The 18,961-nt window shown below is 40.1% G+C and overlaps 1 protein-coding gene across 3 annotated transcripts in view; it reads right to left on the minus strand.

The window, feature by feature from the left end:
- CDC123 (cell division cycle 123) overlaps positions 1 to 18,961 on the minus strand; it is an 87,859-nt gene that overhangs the window by 57,546 nt on the left and 11,352 nt on the right. For all 3 annotated transcript variants that reach the window (XM_089686287.1, XM_089686295.1, XM_089686281.1), the window contains exons 4-6: positions 12,991 to 13,023; positions 12,792 to 12,887; positions 3,831 to 3,937 (exon numbers count right to left, since the gene is read on the minus strand). In XM_089686287.1, coding sequence (XP_089542413.1) covers positions 3,831 to 3,937; positions 12,792 to 12,887; positions 12,991 to 13,023 — 236 coding nt within the window. The remainder of the gene's footprint in view (positions 1 to 3,830; positions 3,938 to 12,791; positions 12,888 to 12,990; positions 13,024 to 18,961) is intronic.

Genomic DNA, 18,961 nt, shown 5'->3' on the forward strand with positions numbered 1-18,961 from the left:
ATGATTTCGGAAACTCAGCAAACATTTTAGTTTATTGTAATGCCTGCAAAAAAGAACAGCAACCAAGAAATGAATCAACAAGCTGTACAACACAGAAAGCTGAAATTACAGGAGGACATGAAAAAATAATATTTTTTCAGGGTTAAAAAAGTAGATAGTCACACAGTTAAATATACACTATATTACTAAAAGTACAGGTGTACATGGGTTTACAAACGCCTCGGTTAACGTAATTTTTGGTTTACGAATGAAAATACATTGAAAATAATGCCTCGGTTTACTAATTTTTTTCCAATACAAAGAGTATGTCGGTGCTGATTTTTAAATGCAATTTCAGGCTTTCTTATTTCTTCACTATAGCGCACAGAATTAGCTGTCACTTTCCCCGAAGCTAAAGGATACTTTGTTTCTTTTAACTCTGGAAAATAAACTAAAAGGAAACTTTCTTTCTTTTAACTGGGGGGAAAGTGACAGCTGATTCTCTGAGCTATAGTTCAGGAAAAAAAAAAAGCTGGTAATTAAATTTAAAAACCGGCACTGACCTACAGTGACTTTTTTTTTTTTTTTTTTCTGACCTCCGGAACAAATTAATTGGTTTTCAATGCATTCCTATGGGAAACCGCATTTCGGTTTACAAATTTTTTGCAATACGAAACATCCCAGAGAACACATTAAATTCGTAAACCGAGGTACACCTGTATTAGGATGCCTAACTTTACACGCACATGAACTTTAATGGCATCCCAGTCTTACTCCGTATGGTTCAATATTGAGTTGGCCCACCCTCTGCAGCTTCAACTCTTCTGGGAAGGCTGTCCACAAGGTTTAGGAGTGTGTCTATGGGAATGTTTGACCATTCTTCCAGAATCACATTTGTGACTGGCTCACAGTCTCCACTCTAATTCATCCTAAAGGTGTTCTATTGGGTTGACCACCACCACCACCACTATGGTAGTCTTTTTAAACTCTACATCCAGCAGCTGGTTATACAGTCTGAATAGTCTGGGTTAAAACTACCACATGGAGAGGTCAATAATTAACGGGGCAGAGCACCCTTTTCTTGGAGTATATCACAGGATGCAGTATACTTCATATGCACGACTACTTGGGTTATGCGGATACCTTCAGTTGAACAGACACTAGCCAAAGCCTCAGTTTTGGAGTAAGCAATGAGTTCCTGTTCCAGACAAAGAGTGGAGGGATACCTGTGTCCTGTGATGTACTCCAAGAAAAGTATTTTACATGTAAACCAAAAATCCTAATTTCTTAATTGTACCTCATAGGACATAGGTTACTTCATATTGATGACTACTTGGGATGTCCCAAAGCACTGAACATTAGGGATGGGCAACACGGCAACAAAGCGAACATGCGTCCAAAACCAAAAAGCAGCATAAGGGAAAACCAAGGCCTCCAGCAACACCTTTCAACCAAAACTGGCATTTGCAGAGGTGTGACCGTCTACCTGGTAAAACTTAGTAAACATGTCAAAAGAAGATCCAGTAGCAGCCTTACAAAGAACAACAGAGGTTTGATGCTGAATTTCCTAGGAAGCACTGATACTCTTGATGGAACAGGCCTTAACTGAGAAAGGAGGAACCTAGCCTTGACGCCATAGGCCTGAGAAACGAGCTGACAAATTCACCTAGAAATAGTGAATCGAGAACTAGCCTGAATCTTGTGAAAACAAACAGGGACTGATTGCTGAAACCAAGCTGTAGACTTCAGATGAATTTGAACAGCTTAAACAGTATTCAAAGAGTAAAGCACCTTCTCTGTGGGATGTTTAGGATTAGGAAAAAAAGGATGGCAAACACAAATCCCCTCCTCTTTGTTTTAATAAACGATATTATCAAATGCACTATGACCTGTTTGTATTTTGTAGAGCTGAGGCACACCATCTCCTGAGGGGAACAATACTGTTTTTGACCTCCAGTAGCCTAAGAGGTTCAATATCATAGGTGAGAGCATAACCATGAGGCACAAACAGTGGAAGAAATTCACAATGATGCACTATTTAGGTTTTTGCACTGTGGATGGGCAAGATTTAAATGGGACTGAAGATTTGAATGTGGTTTTAATTCACGCATTATGATTTAAAGGAGACTTAAAACTTTCATTGATCTTTATGTGTTTTGATTGGCATACCATGTGATTTTGAACATGCTGTCATAAGACCACCTATAATTTAGGGTGTTATCACTTGGTAAGAGGCTGCAGTTGGTGGTGGTGTTGAAATCACAAAGCTGCTTATTGTCATTCACAAGTGGAAACATTTGACAAGATTTGCAATGGTGGTGGAATCCTCCTACACATAACTACTTGTTTAATTTGGACTTTTGCCTATATCGTAGGTGGTGGGCTTCCACCAGCTTCTATGTTTTTGATTTATGAATTGGTATTTTGTATTGATTGCCTCTCTTTGGAATAGCGGTGTCACACTCTGAATTTTCATTTTCTTCTATTGTATTTGGATTTGTGATGTTGGTACACATACCACATTTATTTTTAATAACATTATGATCCTTTGTATTGGGATACATGTAACTAAGACACGTTTAATTTAGTAACACAGTGCAACAATTGTATTATTTTAAGTGAGGATTTTATGGTCATATGATTTGGAGGGGGATCACTTATATAGAGCTATTTGCTGTAAATCACATCTGTTTGATATTTTGCACTATAGATTGTATTCATGTCAGTTATATGAGCACAAGTAAGCATTCGGTTTGGATGATCTGGCATATTATTTATATTAATAAGTTTAGGGTTTATTCTACTATAGGAACATTGGTTATTTGTCATTCATCTTTGAGTCTATACACGTTTAGTTAGGAGTGATTTAGATCACAGAGGAGTGCTGCACAAGTTAGCTTTGCAGGTTGGTAAAATAGGATACAGAATGGCTACAATGGATAAGTGCACTCTGCACATTGCTGTGCGTTTTTTCAAATCAAATAAGCCTGCTTACCATAGTGGTTAGCTTAAACTGCCCTGGTGTCTACCTACTGCACCAAAAACTTAAAACAGATCTCTGAATAGAGGTGTAAAGCACCTCACAACTGACATCTTCTTGATCAATTGATTTTGATTTGTGTTTTCCTAAGCAGGAACCGACTACAACTAAACAACTGTTTGCTGTGCAGTCAGCAGTACCTTTATCACCTCTCCCTTGCTGTTACATCAGTGGTGTGCGTTTACTCCCTCCTCCTGACAGCGCTCCTTTTGTGAGATCGTGCAGGCTTACTCTTGAAAGTCGTAGTAAAAGCCTACTACACCTCTTATATTGAAATAAACACAAGGGTTTTCTGAGGCGCACAGCATTAGACACTTTGTAATAACCAAACTGTAAAACCCAATGTATATAAAGGAGCAGAGCTGGGAAACTCCCTGTATATCTAATCTGCAACAAGGATTTATCAAGTCACATGAACACATTCAAGGTTACAATGGTTATAGTTATACCAGGTGACTAAAGATCTGTGAGAGTTCTACAGAAAGGAAAATAAACATCAAGAAATGCAGTAAGGATCCCTCTACTGGACAACTTTAGCAACTGCTGTGGTGGTTTATTTTTAAAAACTCTGGCGGCACTCCCACTTAGCACATCTATTAAAAGACCGCAGCAGGTACATGTTACAACAAGGCATTAAATATGCTAGATTTTCCACAGCACATCAGCAGCTGCATCTGAAAGCATAGGATGAGAAATCATCTGTGACAGGAATGTTCAGCTCCACAAACAATACTGATGCAATGAAGTTATTAGCAAAAGGCCATACACTCCACTGAGCAGAAAATGTTCAATTAAAATCTTCACTACTCACGGTTGTGTGAAGTCATGCGTCACAAAATCAGAGCTCTTGAAAAGCAGAAAGATGTCACTCAGGGTTTTACATTTCAGCGAGCTGTTCAGTGCGATCCAATAGGCATCCTGTGCAGACAGTAAAAATAAAAAAAATAAGTAACATAAACATGACACAATGGAAGCACTCAAGTTACCTACATATGTCCTCTAAACAACTTAACGGTTAAAGCACAAAGTGTGTTTATGTGATAAAATGGGGAAAAATGCTCAATGCCCATTCCTAAAGCTTACATTTCATTACACGGGTTTAGAAGACCATAATTGAAAAAAAAAAAAAGGGCAACTCTAGTACAAAAGGTATATGAAAGAAGAAATGTCAGTGTGATCCCCAGCAAAATGGATCAGTTTTTAGAGTAAGAAAAAGAGAGAAACAAATTGTCTGGTAACGGCATCTCAAAGCAGAGAGGTATACACATATACTCAGTCTTCACAGGACTGAGATTGAGCTCTGCAGTTGATTCCTTATTCTGAGTCACAATCCTGCGCAATGTCCTTTTGCCTCTGTCAGTTGACCATGTCGATTGCGCTAATGCTTATCACACAACGTTTTCTCAGGAACTGTATATGCAGTCATAACCTTTGATACTGTACCTCGCAACACAGCAAATAAATTGGCAACTTCAGTCAGAGGCACCAGCAAAGCAGGAACCAACAATTTGCCCTCTTTGAAGCTCTGACATGACTTCATATCACTAGTAGTGCATGCAGTGAATGACAAAAGTTAGGCTTCCCACTCAGCTAGGTGTCTCATCACACAGCGGAAGCAAAAGAGTGTTACATCACTTCCACTTTCAGTCTGGATTCACGCTGATGTGGTGAGGAATTTGCAGCATTTTCTGTGCGAATTCCACACATCACAATTGCACCCCGTTTATGCAAAATGCTGCAGGTATGTATGTTAAGTTAACAACACCCCGAAATTGGTTCGCAAAATGCGGTGCGATGTGCAGAATCAGATCGCATAGATGTGAATACCCAAGCGATCCGATTCTAGTGAACATAATGTATGGCTCAAATTGCACCGCACAGAAATAGCATGTGATTTGCACAGGAATGCAGTGCGTTTCCTGTGCGAATCACATGTGATGTACCACACCGCATTAGTGTGAACCCAGGCTCAACATGAATTATGTGGTCACTTTCACACCTGCAAAATCATGTAGTGTTTCCATTTTTTGTCTAATCTCTGTACTTGTTTATTGAAGAAGCTGAAACAGATTGCAACATTTCACAGTTTCTGGAGCAATCTCATAAATCCTCTTCAGTATATGAGTACTACGTTGTTTATTTGGTGTATATAAAATGCACATCATATGTGCAACAAAAATACAGTATGTCATAAAAACAATACTTTAATTGGGTCGAAAGATTTTTATTTTTTTTGGGAAGGAATAAATTTGGTCTCTGAAGGGTATCTCTTTAGCTTTTGGTGGAACATGGTATAACCACATGCCGCCCAGCCACTGTAGAAATACGTTGGCAGGGCGGCACGGCTGGGCAAAACCGTGTTTTAAAACGTGTGTTTGCAAACAGGTAGGGGGCATGCGCGAGGCACGCCTCCGCCCTACCTGTCCCGCCGATCACGGGCGCGGATGTCAGTCGCCGGGTCACAGCCGGTCGTTATCGGCTGTGTTCCGGCGATTAGCGGCAATCATTGACAGAGGGCAGGGCTGCAGTAGCTCTGCTTTCTGTCAGTCTCCTGTCAGCTCCTGACATGCTGAGCCGGAGAGAAGAGTTTAATCTCTCCCGATCAGCGTGTCCACCCCCCTCCCCGTGCAGTACACACCCCTGCACCCTAGTAAAACACTCCCCTCACACAGTTAACCCTTTCAGTAAATAAAAACGTTAACCCCTTCCTCCCCAGTGCCATTAGTACAGTGTCAGTGTTTTTTTTTTTTGCACTGATCACTGTATTGGTGTCACTGGGGATGTCAGTGACCCCAAGTCAGTTCCCCCCCAGTGTCAGAATGTCCGCCGCAGTCCCGCAGTCCTGTCATAAGTCACTGATCGCCGCCATAAGTCACTGATCGCCGCCAATATTAGTATAAAAAAAAATCCCAGTATCTTTACCGCAATTTGTAAACGCTATAACTTTCACGTAAACCAATTAATTTACACGTATTGGGGATTTTTTTTAGCAAAGACATGTCGCAGAATGCATTTTGGCCGAAATTTATGACGAAATTTGATTTTATATTTTTTTTTACTGGACATGTTTTATAGCAAAAAGTCCAAAATATTGTTTTTTTTTCTCAAAATTGTTAAGACTTTTTTTTTTATAGCACAAAAAATAAAAACGCACAGGCAATCAAATACCATTGAAAGAAAGCTCTATGTGTGAAAAAAAGGACATAAATTTCATTTATGTACCATATTGCATGACCGCAAAAAAATGGCGTAAATTGCAGTATCTATACCATAGTTTGTAGACGCTATAACTTTCACACAAAGCAATCAATATACACTTATTGGGATTTTTTTTACCAAAAACATGTAGCAGAATACATTTTGGTCTAAATTTATAACGAACTTTGAGTTTACTATACATTTTTTATAGCTGAAAGTAAAAAATATTGTTTTTCTTCAAAATTTTTTTTGTTTATAGCGTGAAAAATAAAAAGCACACAGGTGATCAAATACCACCGAAAGAAAGCTCTATTTGTGTGAAAAAAAAGGACATAAATTTCGTTTGGGTGCAGCATTGCATGACCGCGCAATTATCAGTTGAATTAGTGCAGTGCCGAGTAGCAAAAAGAGACCTGGTCATTAACCAATTCAATACCAGGCACTTTTACACCTTCCTGCCCAGGTCAGTTTTCAGGTTTCAGCGCTCTCACACTTTGAATGACAATAGCGCAGTCATACAACATTGTACCCAAACTAAAATGTTATCATTTTCTTCACACAACTAGAGCTTTCTTTTGGTGGTATTTATTCACCGCTGGGGTTTTTATTTTTTGCTAAACAAAAAAAGACCAAAAATTTTGAAAAAAAACACGTTTTTCTTTGTTTCTGTTATAAAAGTTTGCAAATAAATAAGTATTCTTCATAAATTTAGGCCAAGATGTATTCTGCTACATGTCTTTGGTGAAAATAACCCAAATTAAGATGTATTTTTTAGTTTGTAGGAAAGTTATAGAGTTCACAAACTATGGTATAGATCTGAATATTGATCAATCCTGAAGTACTGACAGCCAATCTAATTTCTTGAGGTCCAAGAATGTCAGAACAGTACAGATATCCCCCAAATGACCCCTTTTTGCAAAGTAGACAGTCCGACGTACTTCATAAGAGGCATAGCGAGTTTTTTGAAGTTGTATTTTATTTGTCATAATTTTTCGGAAAATTAAAAATTAGTTTCACTATTTTTTTTTTACATATTGTCACCAGTGCAGTACAGCATCATCATATAACTGGCATAGCGGTGATCAGGGACACTGACTGGTGACAGTATGAAAAAAAAAATATATATATTTTTTTTATTATTATTTATTACATTTTTCTTTTTTTTAAGATTTTTTTTTCATATTTCACTATAACCAAAGTAGTACAATGTTACCATAGTAACATTGTACTACTTTGGGGAAGTGATCAGTATTTTTTTTTTTTTTTTTTTTTTACACAATTTGCTTATAGCAAAGAATTACTTTGCTATAAGCAAGCATTTATCTGAATGACATCGATTCATTCAGGGTTTTTTTTTTTTTGTTTTTTTTTTGTGCTTAGCTGTGATTTGGCCACAGCTAATCACATGACATGTGCATGTGATTAGCTGTGACCATTCACCGCTAGACACTAGTATACAATGGATGGCATGAATGAAGCCATCCATTGTATACAACTGTCATGTGACCTGTTGTGATTGGTCACAGCAGGTCACATGGTACCGGCAACGGGGGCCGATACTCAGATCTGTCATCGGCCGTGTCCGAGGTACACGGCCGGTGACAGATCACGCCGCTGCGCGGCTCTGCAGAAGCGCAATCTGCGCATGTGCGGGAGGACGCCAGATGGCATCCACCCGGAACGCTGATGACATTTTTCGGCCGCCATTTGGCCATAGGGCTGGCGGCAAATGGTTAAGGGGGGTAAATCTTCAGGAGGGCAAGTGGTTAAACACTTGCCAGATCATAACTGCTGTCAAGTGACCCTTGTAGGGATTTTCAACACCATCTTAAAGCAACAGCCAGGACACTACAGTAACTTGACCTTCTTTTTTAAACTCTGGAATGAATGCTCCAGTCTAGAATAAAGGCCCATGTCAATATAAGATTGAAACCCATCTGTGATATAAGCCATTGTAGCAGAGCATTGTAATAAAAATGGAAATATTTTATTTAAAAATGTTCATTAACGTGGTGAGGATGGAAAGTGGGAACCAGGGAAGGCAGAAATCTAGGCAGATTAAACATTGCCTTTAAAAGCAGTCTACCCTACTGACCATGTTTCTTATTACTTACATGAATAGCAGGGTTCTTTTCCCTGCCCACAACTGTTTTGAATCTGGCATGCCTGTACATGGCTCTGCTTGCACATCCATGTTATCCATTCACAGGGATCAATTTATGAAAAGACTACAAGTCCCATCTGTCACCATAGCAGACAGACTTGTGGATTTCAGTGGAGCACAAGTGCAATCACATTTCCAGACTTGTAGTCCACTTACGTACATACCTGGGGGGGGGGGGGTAGTATGGGCCTGTGCATTGCACCCACATTGCGCTGATCACAGTTGCAATGCTCTGCAGACTTGAATGCAAAAGTTTATTAAATGCAGATTTTTTTAAATCTTATTAAATGTGTTTTCATTTATATATTTTTGGTCTGTTCCTCAGAAACCTGACTATGTGGTATTTGACCTATACATGTGGTTATTATGAAGTGGAACTTCACTCTCTCAATCATCATTGACTATTTTTAATCCTTATGCTGGTAGCATTAGTAAATAGATAGGAATATACAGTGCCTTGCAAAAGTATTCATACCCCTTGAAATTTTCCACATGTTGTCTTGTCATTTATGTCAACCAAAAACGTAAATGTATTTTATTGGAATTTATGTGATCGACCAATACAAAGTGGCACATAATTGTAAAGTGGAACGAAAATGATAAATGGTTTTCAAAATGTTTTACAAATAAACATCTGAAAAGTGTGGCATACATTTATATTCAGCCCCCGAGTCAATACTTTGCGGAACAACCACCTGTCGCTGCAATTACAGCTGCAAGGTTTTTTTGGGTATTTCTCTACCAGCTTTGCAAATCTAAAAAGTTAAATTTCTGCCCATTTTTCTTTGACAGAGCTTGAGCTATTCTGCCGATTGGATGAAGAACGTCATTGAAGAGCAAATTTCAAGTCTTTCCACAGATTCTCAATTGGATTTAGGTCTGGATTTTGACTGGGCCATTCTAACACATGAATATGCTTTGATCCAAACCATTCCATTGTAGCTCTGGCTGTATGTTTAGGGTCGTTGTCCTGCTGGAAGGTGAACCTCTGCCCCAGTCTCAAGTCTTTTGTAGACTATAACAGTTTTTCTTGTAAGATTGCCCTGTATTTGGCTCCATCCATCTTCCCATCAACTATGATCAGCTTCCCTGTCTCTGCTGAGCAAAAAAGCATCCCCACAACATGATGCTGCCACCACGTTTCATGGTGGGGATGGTGTGTTCAGGGTGGTGTGCAGTGTTCGTTTTCCGCCACACATAGCACTTTGCTTTTAGATCAAAAAGTTAAATTTTGGTCTCATCTGACCAGAGCACCTTCTTCCACATTTGCTGTGTCCCCCACATGGCTTCTCACAAACTGTAAATGGGACTTCTTATGGATTTCTTTCAGCAATGGCTTTCTTCTTGCCACTCTTCTATAAAGGCTAGATTTGTGTAGTGCATGACGAATAGCCTTTCTGTGGACAGATTCTCCCACCTGAGCTGTGGATCTCTGCAGCTCCTCCAGATTTACCATGGGCCTCTTGGCTACTTCTCTGATTAATGCTCTCCTTGCCTGGACTGTCAATTTAGGTGGACGGCAATGGCTTGGTAGGTTTGCAGTGGTGTGATACTCTTTCCATTTTTGGATGATGGATTGAACAGTGCACTGTGAGATGTTCAAAGCTTGGGATATTTTTTTTATAACCTAACCCTGCTTTAAACTTTTCCACAATTTTATCCCTGACCTGTCTGGTGTGTTCCTTGGCCTTCATGATGCTGTTTGTTCACTAACGTTCTCTAACAAACTTCTGAGGGCTTCACAGAACAGCTGTATTTATACTGAGATTAAATTACACACAGGTGGACTCTATTTACTAATTAGCTGACTTCTGAAGGCAATTGGTTCCACTAGACTTTAGTTAGGGGTATCAGAGTAAAGGGGGCTGAATAAAAATGCACGCCACACTTTTCAGATATTTATTTATAAAAAATTTTGAAAACCATTTATCAGTTTTCTTCCACTTCACAATTATGTGCCACTTTGTATTGTTCGATCACATAAAATTCCAATAAAATACATTTACCTTTTTGGTTGTTACATGACAAAATGTGTAAAATTCCAAGGGGTATGAATACTTTTTCAAGGCACTGTAGATCATATTTACTCGTTTTATACTTTTTTTTTTACAATTCTTTAGTTACCTCCTGGTTTCTATGCCTAGGCAAAAGATGTCACACATCCCAGAAGCCTTCAGGAGGGGAGGAAGGGTTCTCAGCTCAGCCAATGCCTGAGCTAAGGGCAGATGGGATTCAGGAAGTAAATGCTACATGAGTCATCTGCCCTTACTCAAGATGGCCACTGCCAGAAATACCAGGGGGTGTTTTTCAAAATTAATTCTCAGCAAAATAAAGCATGGAGACTTGGATGGATGGTTGAGTTTGCACTGAATATTAACAATAAACTAAATAGCATTTTCGGTTTGTGGCGCTCAGATGCAGTGCAGTTCCACTTTAAGAAGTCCATCTTTCTAATTAGACTGAACTCATTATTAAAGAGACACTGCCACATTGTCCATACTCCAGAAAGGGTACCCCCCACCCCCATTATACTCAACTTACCTCTGCTCCCTCGCAGCTCCCTGGTACTGCGCAGTCAGTAATGATAACAATTGCATCGGACCCAGAGATAGGCTCATATCACTCCCTTGATTAGGTGACAGTGCTTGAGCCTTGAAAATATCTGCTAGGCCTGAGCACCATTAGAGGGGAGCATGTTAGATCCTCCCTCATACCTGGAAGTGCGGGCATCCTTGTCAACTCCTGGAGCTGAGAGGGCAAACCAGCAAAGATTATGAGGGAATCCTTTTCCACAGATAATGCCACCTTCCCTTCATGTACAAGTTGAGAGTGTCTCTTTAAAGCGGTAGTAAACGTAAATACAAAAAAAAAAAAAAAAATCTCCCTGCAAGGTAAAGGCATAATGTGCTAGTATGCATCGAATACTAGTACATTATGAAAAACGTAACTAAAAACGAAGCCCTCCAGTGGTGTGCTGTCACAGCTGCAGAGGCTTCCATCTTCTGGTCTCTTTTCTGAGTTAGTGGGCTGTGGCCACTTGAATGGCTGAGACGTGATGACGTAACAACATGGCAGCGGCACAGAGCTCTGAAGGAACAGCACGTGTATGCCGTTCCTTCAAAGCGCATGTGCCGGTGATGTCACTGGCTGCCCAGCAACCAAATATTTTCCTAAACGGTGTACGTTTAGAAGATATTCATTTTACCTGCAGGTAAGCTTTATTATTAGCTCATCTGTAGGTAAAAAAAATAAATATTGGAAGTTTACTACCACTTTAAAAAGGCATGACAACAATACCTACTATTTTCTAGGCCAGGGGTCTGCAACTTTTAAGACATAAAGAGCCACTTGGACCCGTTTCCGAAGGGAAAAAAAAAGACTGGGAGCCGCAAAACCATTGCAACATTTAAAACAAATCCGACACTGCATATATTGTTTCTTACCTTAATGCTATATACAGGATCGTGCAGTTAGCTTCATCCCCCATATAGTAATTCATCCCCCATAGTAATTCATCCCCCCTATAGTAATTCATCCCCCCTATAGTAATTCATCCTCCATAGTAATTCATCCCCCATAGTAATTCATCCCCCATATAGTAATTCATCCCCCATATAGTAATTCATCCCCCATATAGTAATTCATCCCCCATATAGTAATTCATCCCCCATATAGTAATTCATCCCCCATATAGTAATTCATCCTCCATATAGTAATTCATCCCCCATAGTAATTCATCCCCCATAGTAATTCATCCCCCATATAGTAATTCATCCTCCATAGTAATTCATCCCCCATAGTAATTAATCCTCCATATAATAATTCATCCCCCATAGTAATTCATCCCCCCTATAGTAATTAATTCCCCATATTGTCTCAATTCACTTACCTTTGCTCCGCGCGTTCCTCTCGCTGTGTTCCCGCGCTGTGTTCCGGTCTTCAGGGCGGACTGTGAGAGGAGTTCGTCACGCTGCCCCGCCTACATCCTGGCTGCCCCGCCTACATCCTGACAGCTAATGTTCCACGCTCCGCGGGCCGGATTAAAAGAGTCCTGACTTTTGAGGCGGCCGCCCGAGAGGAGGGAGGGGAGCGGGCGCCCGGCACACAGAAGAGCCGCATGTGGCTTGCGATCCGCGGCTTGCCGACCACTGAAACCCTATTGCCTGTCACCTGGTGGGCAGTGTGCTCCGGAGCCGCAGCAAAGATGAAAAAGAGCCGCATGCGGCTCTGGAGCCGCGGGTTGCCGACACCCGTTCTAGGCTATCCTTGCTGTTCACATGATAGATAAGATTGGTCTTATGATAACTCCTCGTGTCCTGACAGTGTTAATAAAATGGTTGATTCACTGTAGATGTAAAGAATGATTATAAATATTTACGTGACTGAAAATAGAAAACAGTAAATATTTACCCTTGGGGAGCTCCAGTTCAGTTTAGGAAAAACGCTGCCGCCCAAAGAATTAATAGCTTCTTGTACTTTTATGGAAAACTCTGGGAATTCTGGGGCCTATGTGAACATAAAGATAGATTACTTCCATAGTACTTGCCAAAAGCACCAACACACTTGCAAGTAATTTACAGTCCGGAAGGTTTCCATAAAAACATCTTACTGTAAGTGTTGTCGTATTTTCATCATCTGACCACTAGGAAAAAAAAAAAAAAAAGAAGGTTTCAGTATCGACATTGAAGACAACGGTTAAACTATACAAAACATACAAGAATTCCAGCTACCCTATTGATAGATGTTGTCCATTGTCTGTGGATCTTGCATAACCAGCATCATCAACAAGTAACACCAGACGGCCAGATTCAGTTACACTGAACAGACATTTAATCTGTTATAATTGCATTATACATTATTTAGTTCACATTAAGTTCCATATTTAAGGAAATCGTTAGCCAAATACTGTCTGCATCTAAACTGGCCATACAACACAACCCAATTCTATTTAATAAATGTAAAAAATACTTAATAAAGGTGGTTGTCATGCCTCTAACTAAACTAAAAACTAAAATAAAAATAAAAGCATGTAGGTGGCCACTCTTCCACTCTATAGCATATCACAGCTAACCAGGTTTGCCATAGGAGATTCCACTAATTTGCATTTTTGTCATCCAGAGGGAGTGAGCACAGCTCCTGCAAGGAAATGATGTACTTACACCTAGTGATTTATATTGTGCTTCATTTCAATGCTATATTATGCTTAAAGTGCACCTGTGCCCAGACTATGGACAGTAAAGGTTTATGGAAATTAAAGTTTCTAGCTACTTGTACTGCAAATTAATTCATTCTCAAGGATCCCCAATAGTACAACACTCTCTAAAGTTGGGTTTCAGTTAGCCCCTTGCATCTCACAAGCATCTGATGTTTCTTTACATCAAAAAAGCTACTGAGATTGTGTTTCTCTGGAAAGCAAAAAGAGAAAAAAAGTTGTTGATTTCATCCCTCTATTGTAAAAAAAGATTGTTAAAAACAAAACAAAAAAAAATTATAATTTCTCCCACAATGCCTATAGCCACAAAGGGGAATGTGGGCTGGTATTACTTTTACCCATCTTTCAAATATGTTAATACTTTAATATGCAGTGTAGGAAATGGTCACTTTAACCTGTTCTCACCTGGCCAATAGCAGAAAGACGGCTGAGCGGGACGGCCGAGCGTGCTTCCCAGGCTGCGTTGTGGCGAGATCTGTCACTGGCTGTGTACACAGCCAATGACAGATCTGTGTACTGGCCTGTTGCCAGTACCATGTTACCTGCTGTGACCAATCACAGCAGGTCAAATGACAATTGTAAACAATGGATGGTTTCCTTTCATGCCATTCATTGTACAAAAATGTGTCACTAGCTGTAATTGTTCAGTGATCACATATACAGACTGGGCCAATCACAGCTCATCTGTGTCATGTGATTAACCATGGCCAATCACAGCTAATCACAACAAAAAAACCTGAATGAAGCGATTTCTTTGCTATAAGCAATCATAATGTGTAAAAAAAAAAATACTGATCACTTCCCCAAAGTAGTACAATGTTACTATGGTAACATTATGCTACTCTGGTCACAGTGTATTATGACAAAAAAAATCTTAAAGGATAAGTTCACCTTTTAGACAAAAATAATAAATGCACATTTTTTTGCAGGCAAAAAAAGAATGTGCATTTATAATTTTTTTCTACAGGAGCCTGGAAAGCATTGCCATGCCATGCAGGTCTCCTGCAAATCTGTCAGAATATCTGCCGTACGGGGTGTACAAGCAAGCAGATATTCTGACAGAAAGCTTCAATGAACTGCCACGGCGCTCCACAGCGCTATCGTAGTTTATTTTAAACTACAAGCTGACAGCTGCTAAGGCTGTCGGAACTTGCAGTTCATTCATTCACGGAAGTCCATGAATGAATGATGTGGCCGTGTGGGCAGAGCCCTGCACGGACACGCTGTTTTCAAATTTGACAGATAGTACAGGGAGAAGTTCCCTCGTACTATATGTCAGAAGGAGGGGGGGGGAGCGAAAAGCGGCGGCTGCGGTTATGGGAACATGTTACATGTTCCACCCTAAAAACAAGTGGAACATGTAACACGTTCCTAAAGGTGAACTTATGCCAGTGTCCCTGATCACCTCCACACCAGTTATATGAGGACGCTGTACTGCACTGGTGATAGTATGTAAAAACAAAAAAAAAAAAAAATCATTTGTGAATTTTGTTTTTTTTTTAATTTTCCAAAATATAACAAAAAAATGAAAACTTCAAAAAACGCGCAATGCCTCCTATTAAATACCTGTTTATTTTGCAAAAAGGAATCATTTGGGGGATATCTGTACTGTCCTGACATTTTTGGGCCTCAAGAAATTAGATTGGCCGCCAGTACTTTAGGATTGATCAATTTTCAGATATATCCCATAGTTTGTGATCTCTAGAACTTTCCTACAGGCTAAAATACTGATTTGGGTTATTTTCACTAAAGAAATGTAGCAGAACACATATTGGCCTAAATGTATGAAGAATAGTTATTTATTTGCAAAATTTTATAACAGAAACAAAGAACTGCATGTTTTTCTCAAAACTTTTCGGTCTTTTTGTTAATTTAGCAAAAAATAAAAACCCCAGTGGCGATTAAATACCACCAAAAGAAAGCTCTAGTTGTGTAAACAAAACACAAATTTAGTTTAGGTACAGCGTTGCATGACCACGCAATTGTCATTCGAAGTGTTAGAGCTCTGAATGCTGAAAATTGGCCTGGGCAGGAGGAGGGGAAAAGAGCCCGGTATGGAAGTTGCTCTGTAAAATGAAAGTTCAAGGAGTTACTATATAAAACACCCACTTTTATTAGAGTTATGTAATCATTAAAAAACTTCAACCTGTCTAAAATACTAGTGTTAAGTAATTTCAGCACACCAGCATTCAGAGGGAGGAAAGAAAGGAAAGTGCTGTTAGCCAATAAGGCTTCATTGTAGTGCACAGTTCTGGGAATATAACAATTGACTTGTTGATTGAAGAGAGAGCATGCAGATGAGAGAGGACCACAGCAGTGAGCTGCCATTCCTTTACTGTTCAATCAGTCTTCAAGAAGCTGCATTGCTTAAATTGAACTAAAGAAAAGTAAATGGCAATGCCCTGAGCTGGTGCACTATTGATAAACAGATAAAAAAAACGTTAAATATAGTCTTTACAGCCTCAACAACCATACCCTGCTTACATGTGCACTGGATTCATTTGACCCATCAGAGCTAGATTTACACACACTGCTCCAACCCCATCTAGGGCACTCTTCACTACACATGGAATGGATTTCCATTGCTCCACCTTCTCTTGAGGTCTGGGTAAATGAGCTTTATAAACTGACTGCTTTGAAAAAAGTAACCTATGCACAAAGAGGCTCCCACAAGACATTGTGGGGTTTATTTACTAAAGCTGGTTCACTCAGAATCTCGTGTACTTCTGTGTGGAAACCAATCAGCTTACAGATTTTATTGCTAAAGCTTAACAGAACAAGCTGAGGTTAGAAGCTGATTGGCTACCATGCACAGGTGCGTGAGATTCTGAGCGAACCAGCTTTAGTAAGTCTCCCCCTGTATGATTTGGAATTCCTGGCTGGATTATTGTGCTGGTCTATTTACCCTGCCTGCTGAATGACCCTCCTTTACTAGCGGCATAGATTAATGCCTTCTATACTACAGGGGCATTCTCTATTTAATTTCTGATTCTTAGACACAATTTGATGTCCTAGATCTTGTTTGTTATCTATCTGGATTGTCAATTTACTATCCTTGTGCATGATGTTGGAATCCAGGTACTATCTGTGTTTTTGACATACCGATAACTTTTGCGATTAAATCCCTGTCAGTCTGACATTTGCACTTGTACAAAATTATGTGATTAGGATATCCTTTGTATGGACCACGCTATGTTCTTTTAGCTGTATATCTAATCTGTAAAATGAAAACTCCCTAAAAAAAATTGAATAAAAAAAGTACAACACGATAAAAGTTGAGAACTACTTTTAATATTGGTGGCAGGTATAAACAGTCTCTCTTTAAGCTTTATGGAACAAAAGCTTACTAAAACTGGAGCATGCAAAATCTGGTGCAACTCTACATAGAAACCAATCAGCTCCCAGGTTTTATTGCCCAAGCTTAACTGATGAAGCTGAAATTAGAAGTTGATTGGCTACCATGCACATCTGCACTAGTTTTATTAAATCTACCCCTAGATTTCCTAAGGAAAAAGGGAAACCCTTCGGCTGATGTCATGCAGGCAGTCCTGTAGCAGCGATCTGTATCAGCTACAGTTTCTCTTCTTTGCCTTTTACTTTCTATGGAAAACTGATCTGCAGTCAAAGAAAGTGCTATGTCATTAAGACTACAAGCAATTTGTAACTTATTCGCTGAGTATTGATAGCATGAGTCCACAGCTACTCATGCTATCCATATCCAATGCAGCTGCATAGATAAGCACTGTAGCCAGCAACAACAACAAACATGTAGCCGATACAAATCTCCAGAGAAAACAGGCAACTGAGACTTTGTTACTGTAATGATATTGAAGATGTTTCACCACAAGTTCAAGTGGCTTTCTCGAAACAAATGTGTATTGGGAAAACACAAAGAATTTATGGCCTTCCACTCAGAAGCCCATTCCTATATGTGCAGGTATCACTTAGGGTCAGCATTTACTTTCTGGACTAAGATGCCAAGTCATAGATGATACAAATATGTAAATTCTGCTGCCTCTGTAGTAGCACTATTTTGGCTGGGTCTATACAGGATGCCCCACGCATTTCAGCACCCTGCTGGTGGCTTCCATGTTCTGGAGGCAAGTTACAACCATCTCAGCCTATTACCAGGGGATGAGTTACTGAGAAAAGTCCTCTTCTGCCTGCAGCAGAATGATGACACCGCATGACAAAAGCTCAAGAACTACTTTTAATTACAAAAAGGTACACTTTATTTTAAAATTTTGCTGCTACAATATATTTTGACATGTTCTGCCATTGCACAGATTGGATATTTTTAACTACATGTCTGCCTGGCTTTTTAACTGCAAGCCCTCTGACTGACTGAGCAGCAGCAGCCAATGCAGTCCACTGCTGACTCGATGTGCAGTGAAGAGAGAGAGCGCAGAGTGCCAATGCTCTCAGGCACAGCTCTGGACTGAGATCAGCGTCAGGTAAACATAAGGGGGGGGGGGGGTAGCTGCACACAAAATGTTTTTTACCATAACATGGGGCCGGTTCACGGACCTTCACACTGTTGGGGGGGGCGGACTATAGTTTGAAATAGGTATGAACAAATTTCTATGCACACCGCACATATCTTATTTGTAGTGCAAATAACGGGAAAAAGACAATACAATATTTACAATGCACTGTACTCTGTAACACACTGGGCACTGCAATGCACTGTACTCTGTAATGCACTGGACACCGCAATGCACTGTACTCTGTAATGCACTGGACTCCACCATGCACTCTACTCTGTAACGCACTGGACACCGCAATGCACTGGACACTGACGCACTGTACACTGACGCACTGTACACTGTAACGCACTATACACTAATACACTGGACACCGCAATGCACTGGACTCTAATGCACTGTACACTGACACTGGACACCGCAATGCACTGTACACTGGCACTGCAATGCACTGTACACTGGCACTGCAATGCACTGTACACAGCAATGCACTGTACAATGACACCGATGACCACAATGCACTGAACCTGGTGTGCGCTCCTCCTTTCCTGTTGTTCCTCTGGCAGCAACAAGTGAAATCCTAGGTTTGCAGGCTGCCACTCGCTGGGTCCTCATGGCCGAGTCTAGCTATTTGCCGGCGGCCATCGCAAAGGCTTCCCCCACCCCCCGCCTAATTTTTATTTTTCTTCTCCAGGCGGCCCGGATGTTTTTGGCGTGCCGTAGTTTGAGGACCCCTGCCTTCAAGCATAGACTGCATTAAGGTAAAAAAACCTTATACTATTAGGACTACATTATTCGTTGCCAGCCAGTGATATTTTTGGCTGTTCTCAAAACTCACTTCCTCTGAGATAGCACTATGCTATACTATATTTTTAACAACTGAA

The sequence above is a fragment of the Staurois parvus genome, unplaced genomic scaffold (genome assembly GCF_062004578.1).
Source record: "Staurois parvus isolate SC_StPar_1 unplaced genomic scaffold, SC_StPar_1.0 ptg000019l, whole genome shotgun sequence".
Classification (NCBI taxonomy): Eukaryota; Metazoa; Chordata; class Amphibia; order Anura; family Ranidae; genus Staurois; species Staurois parvus.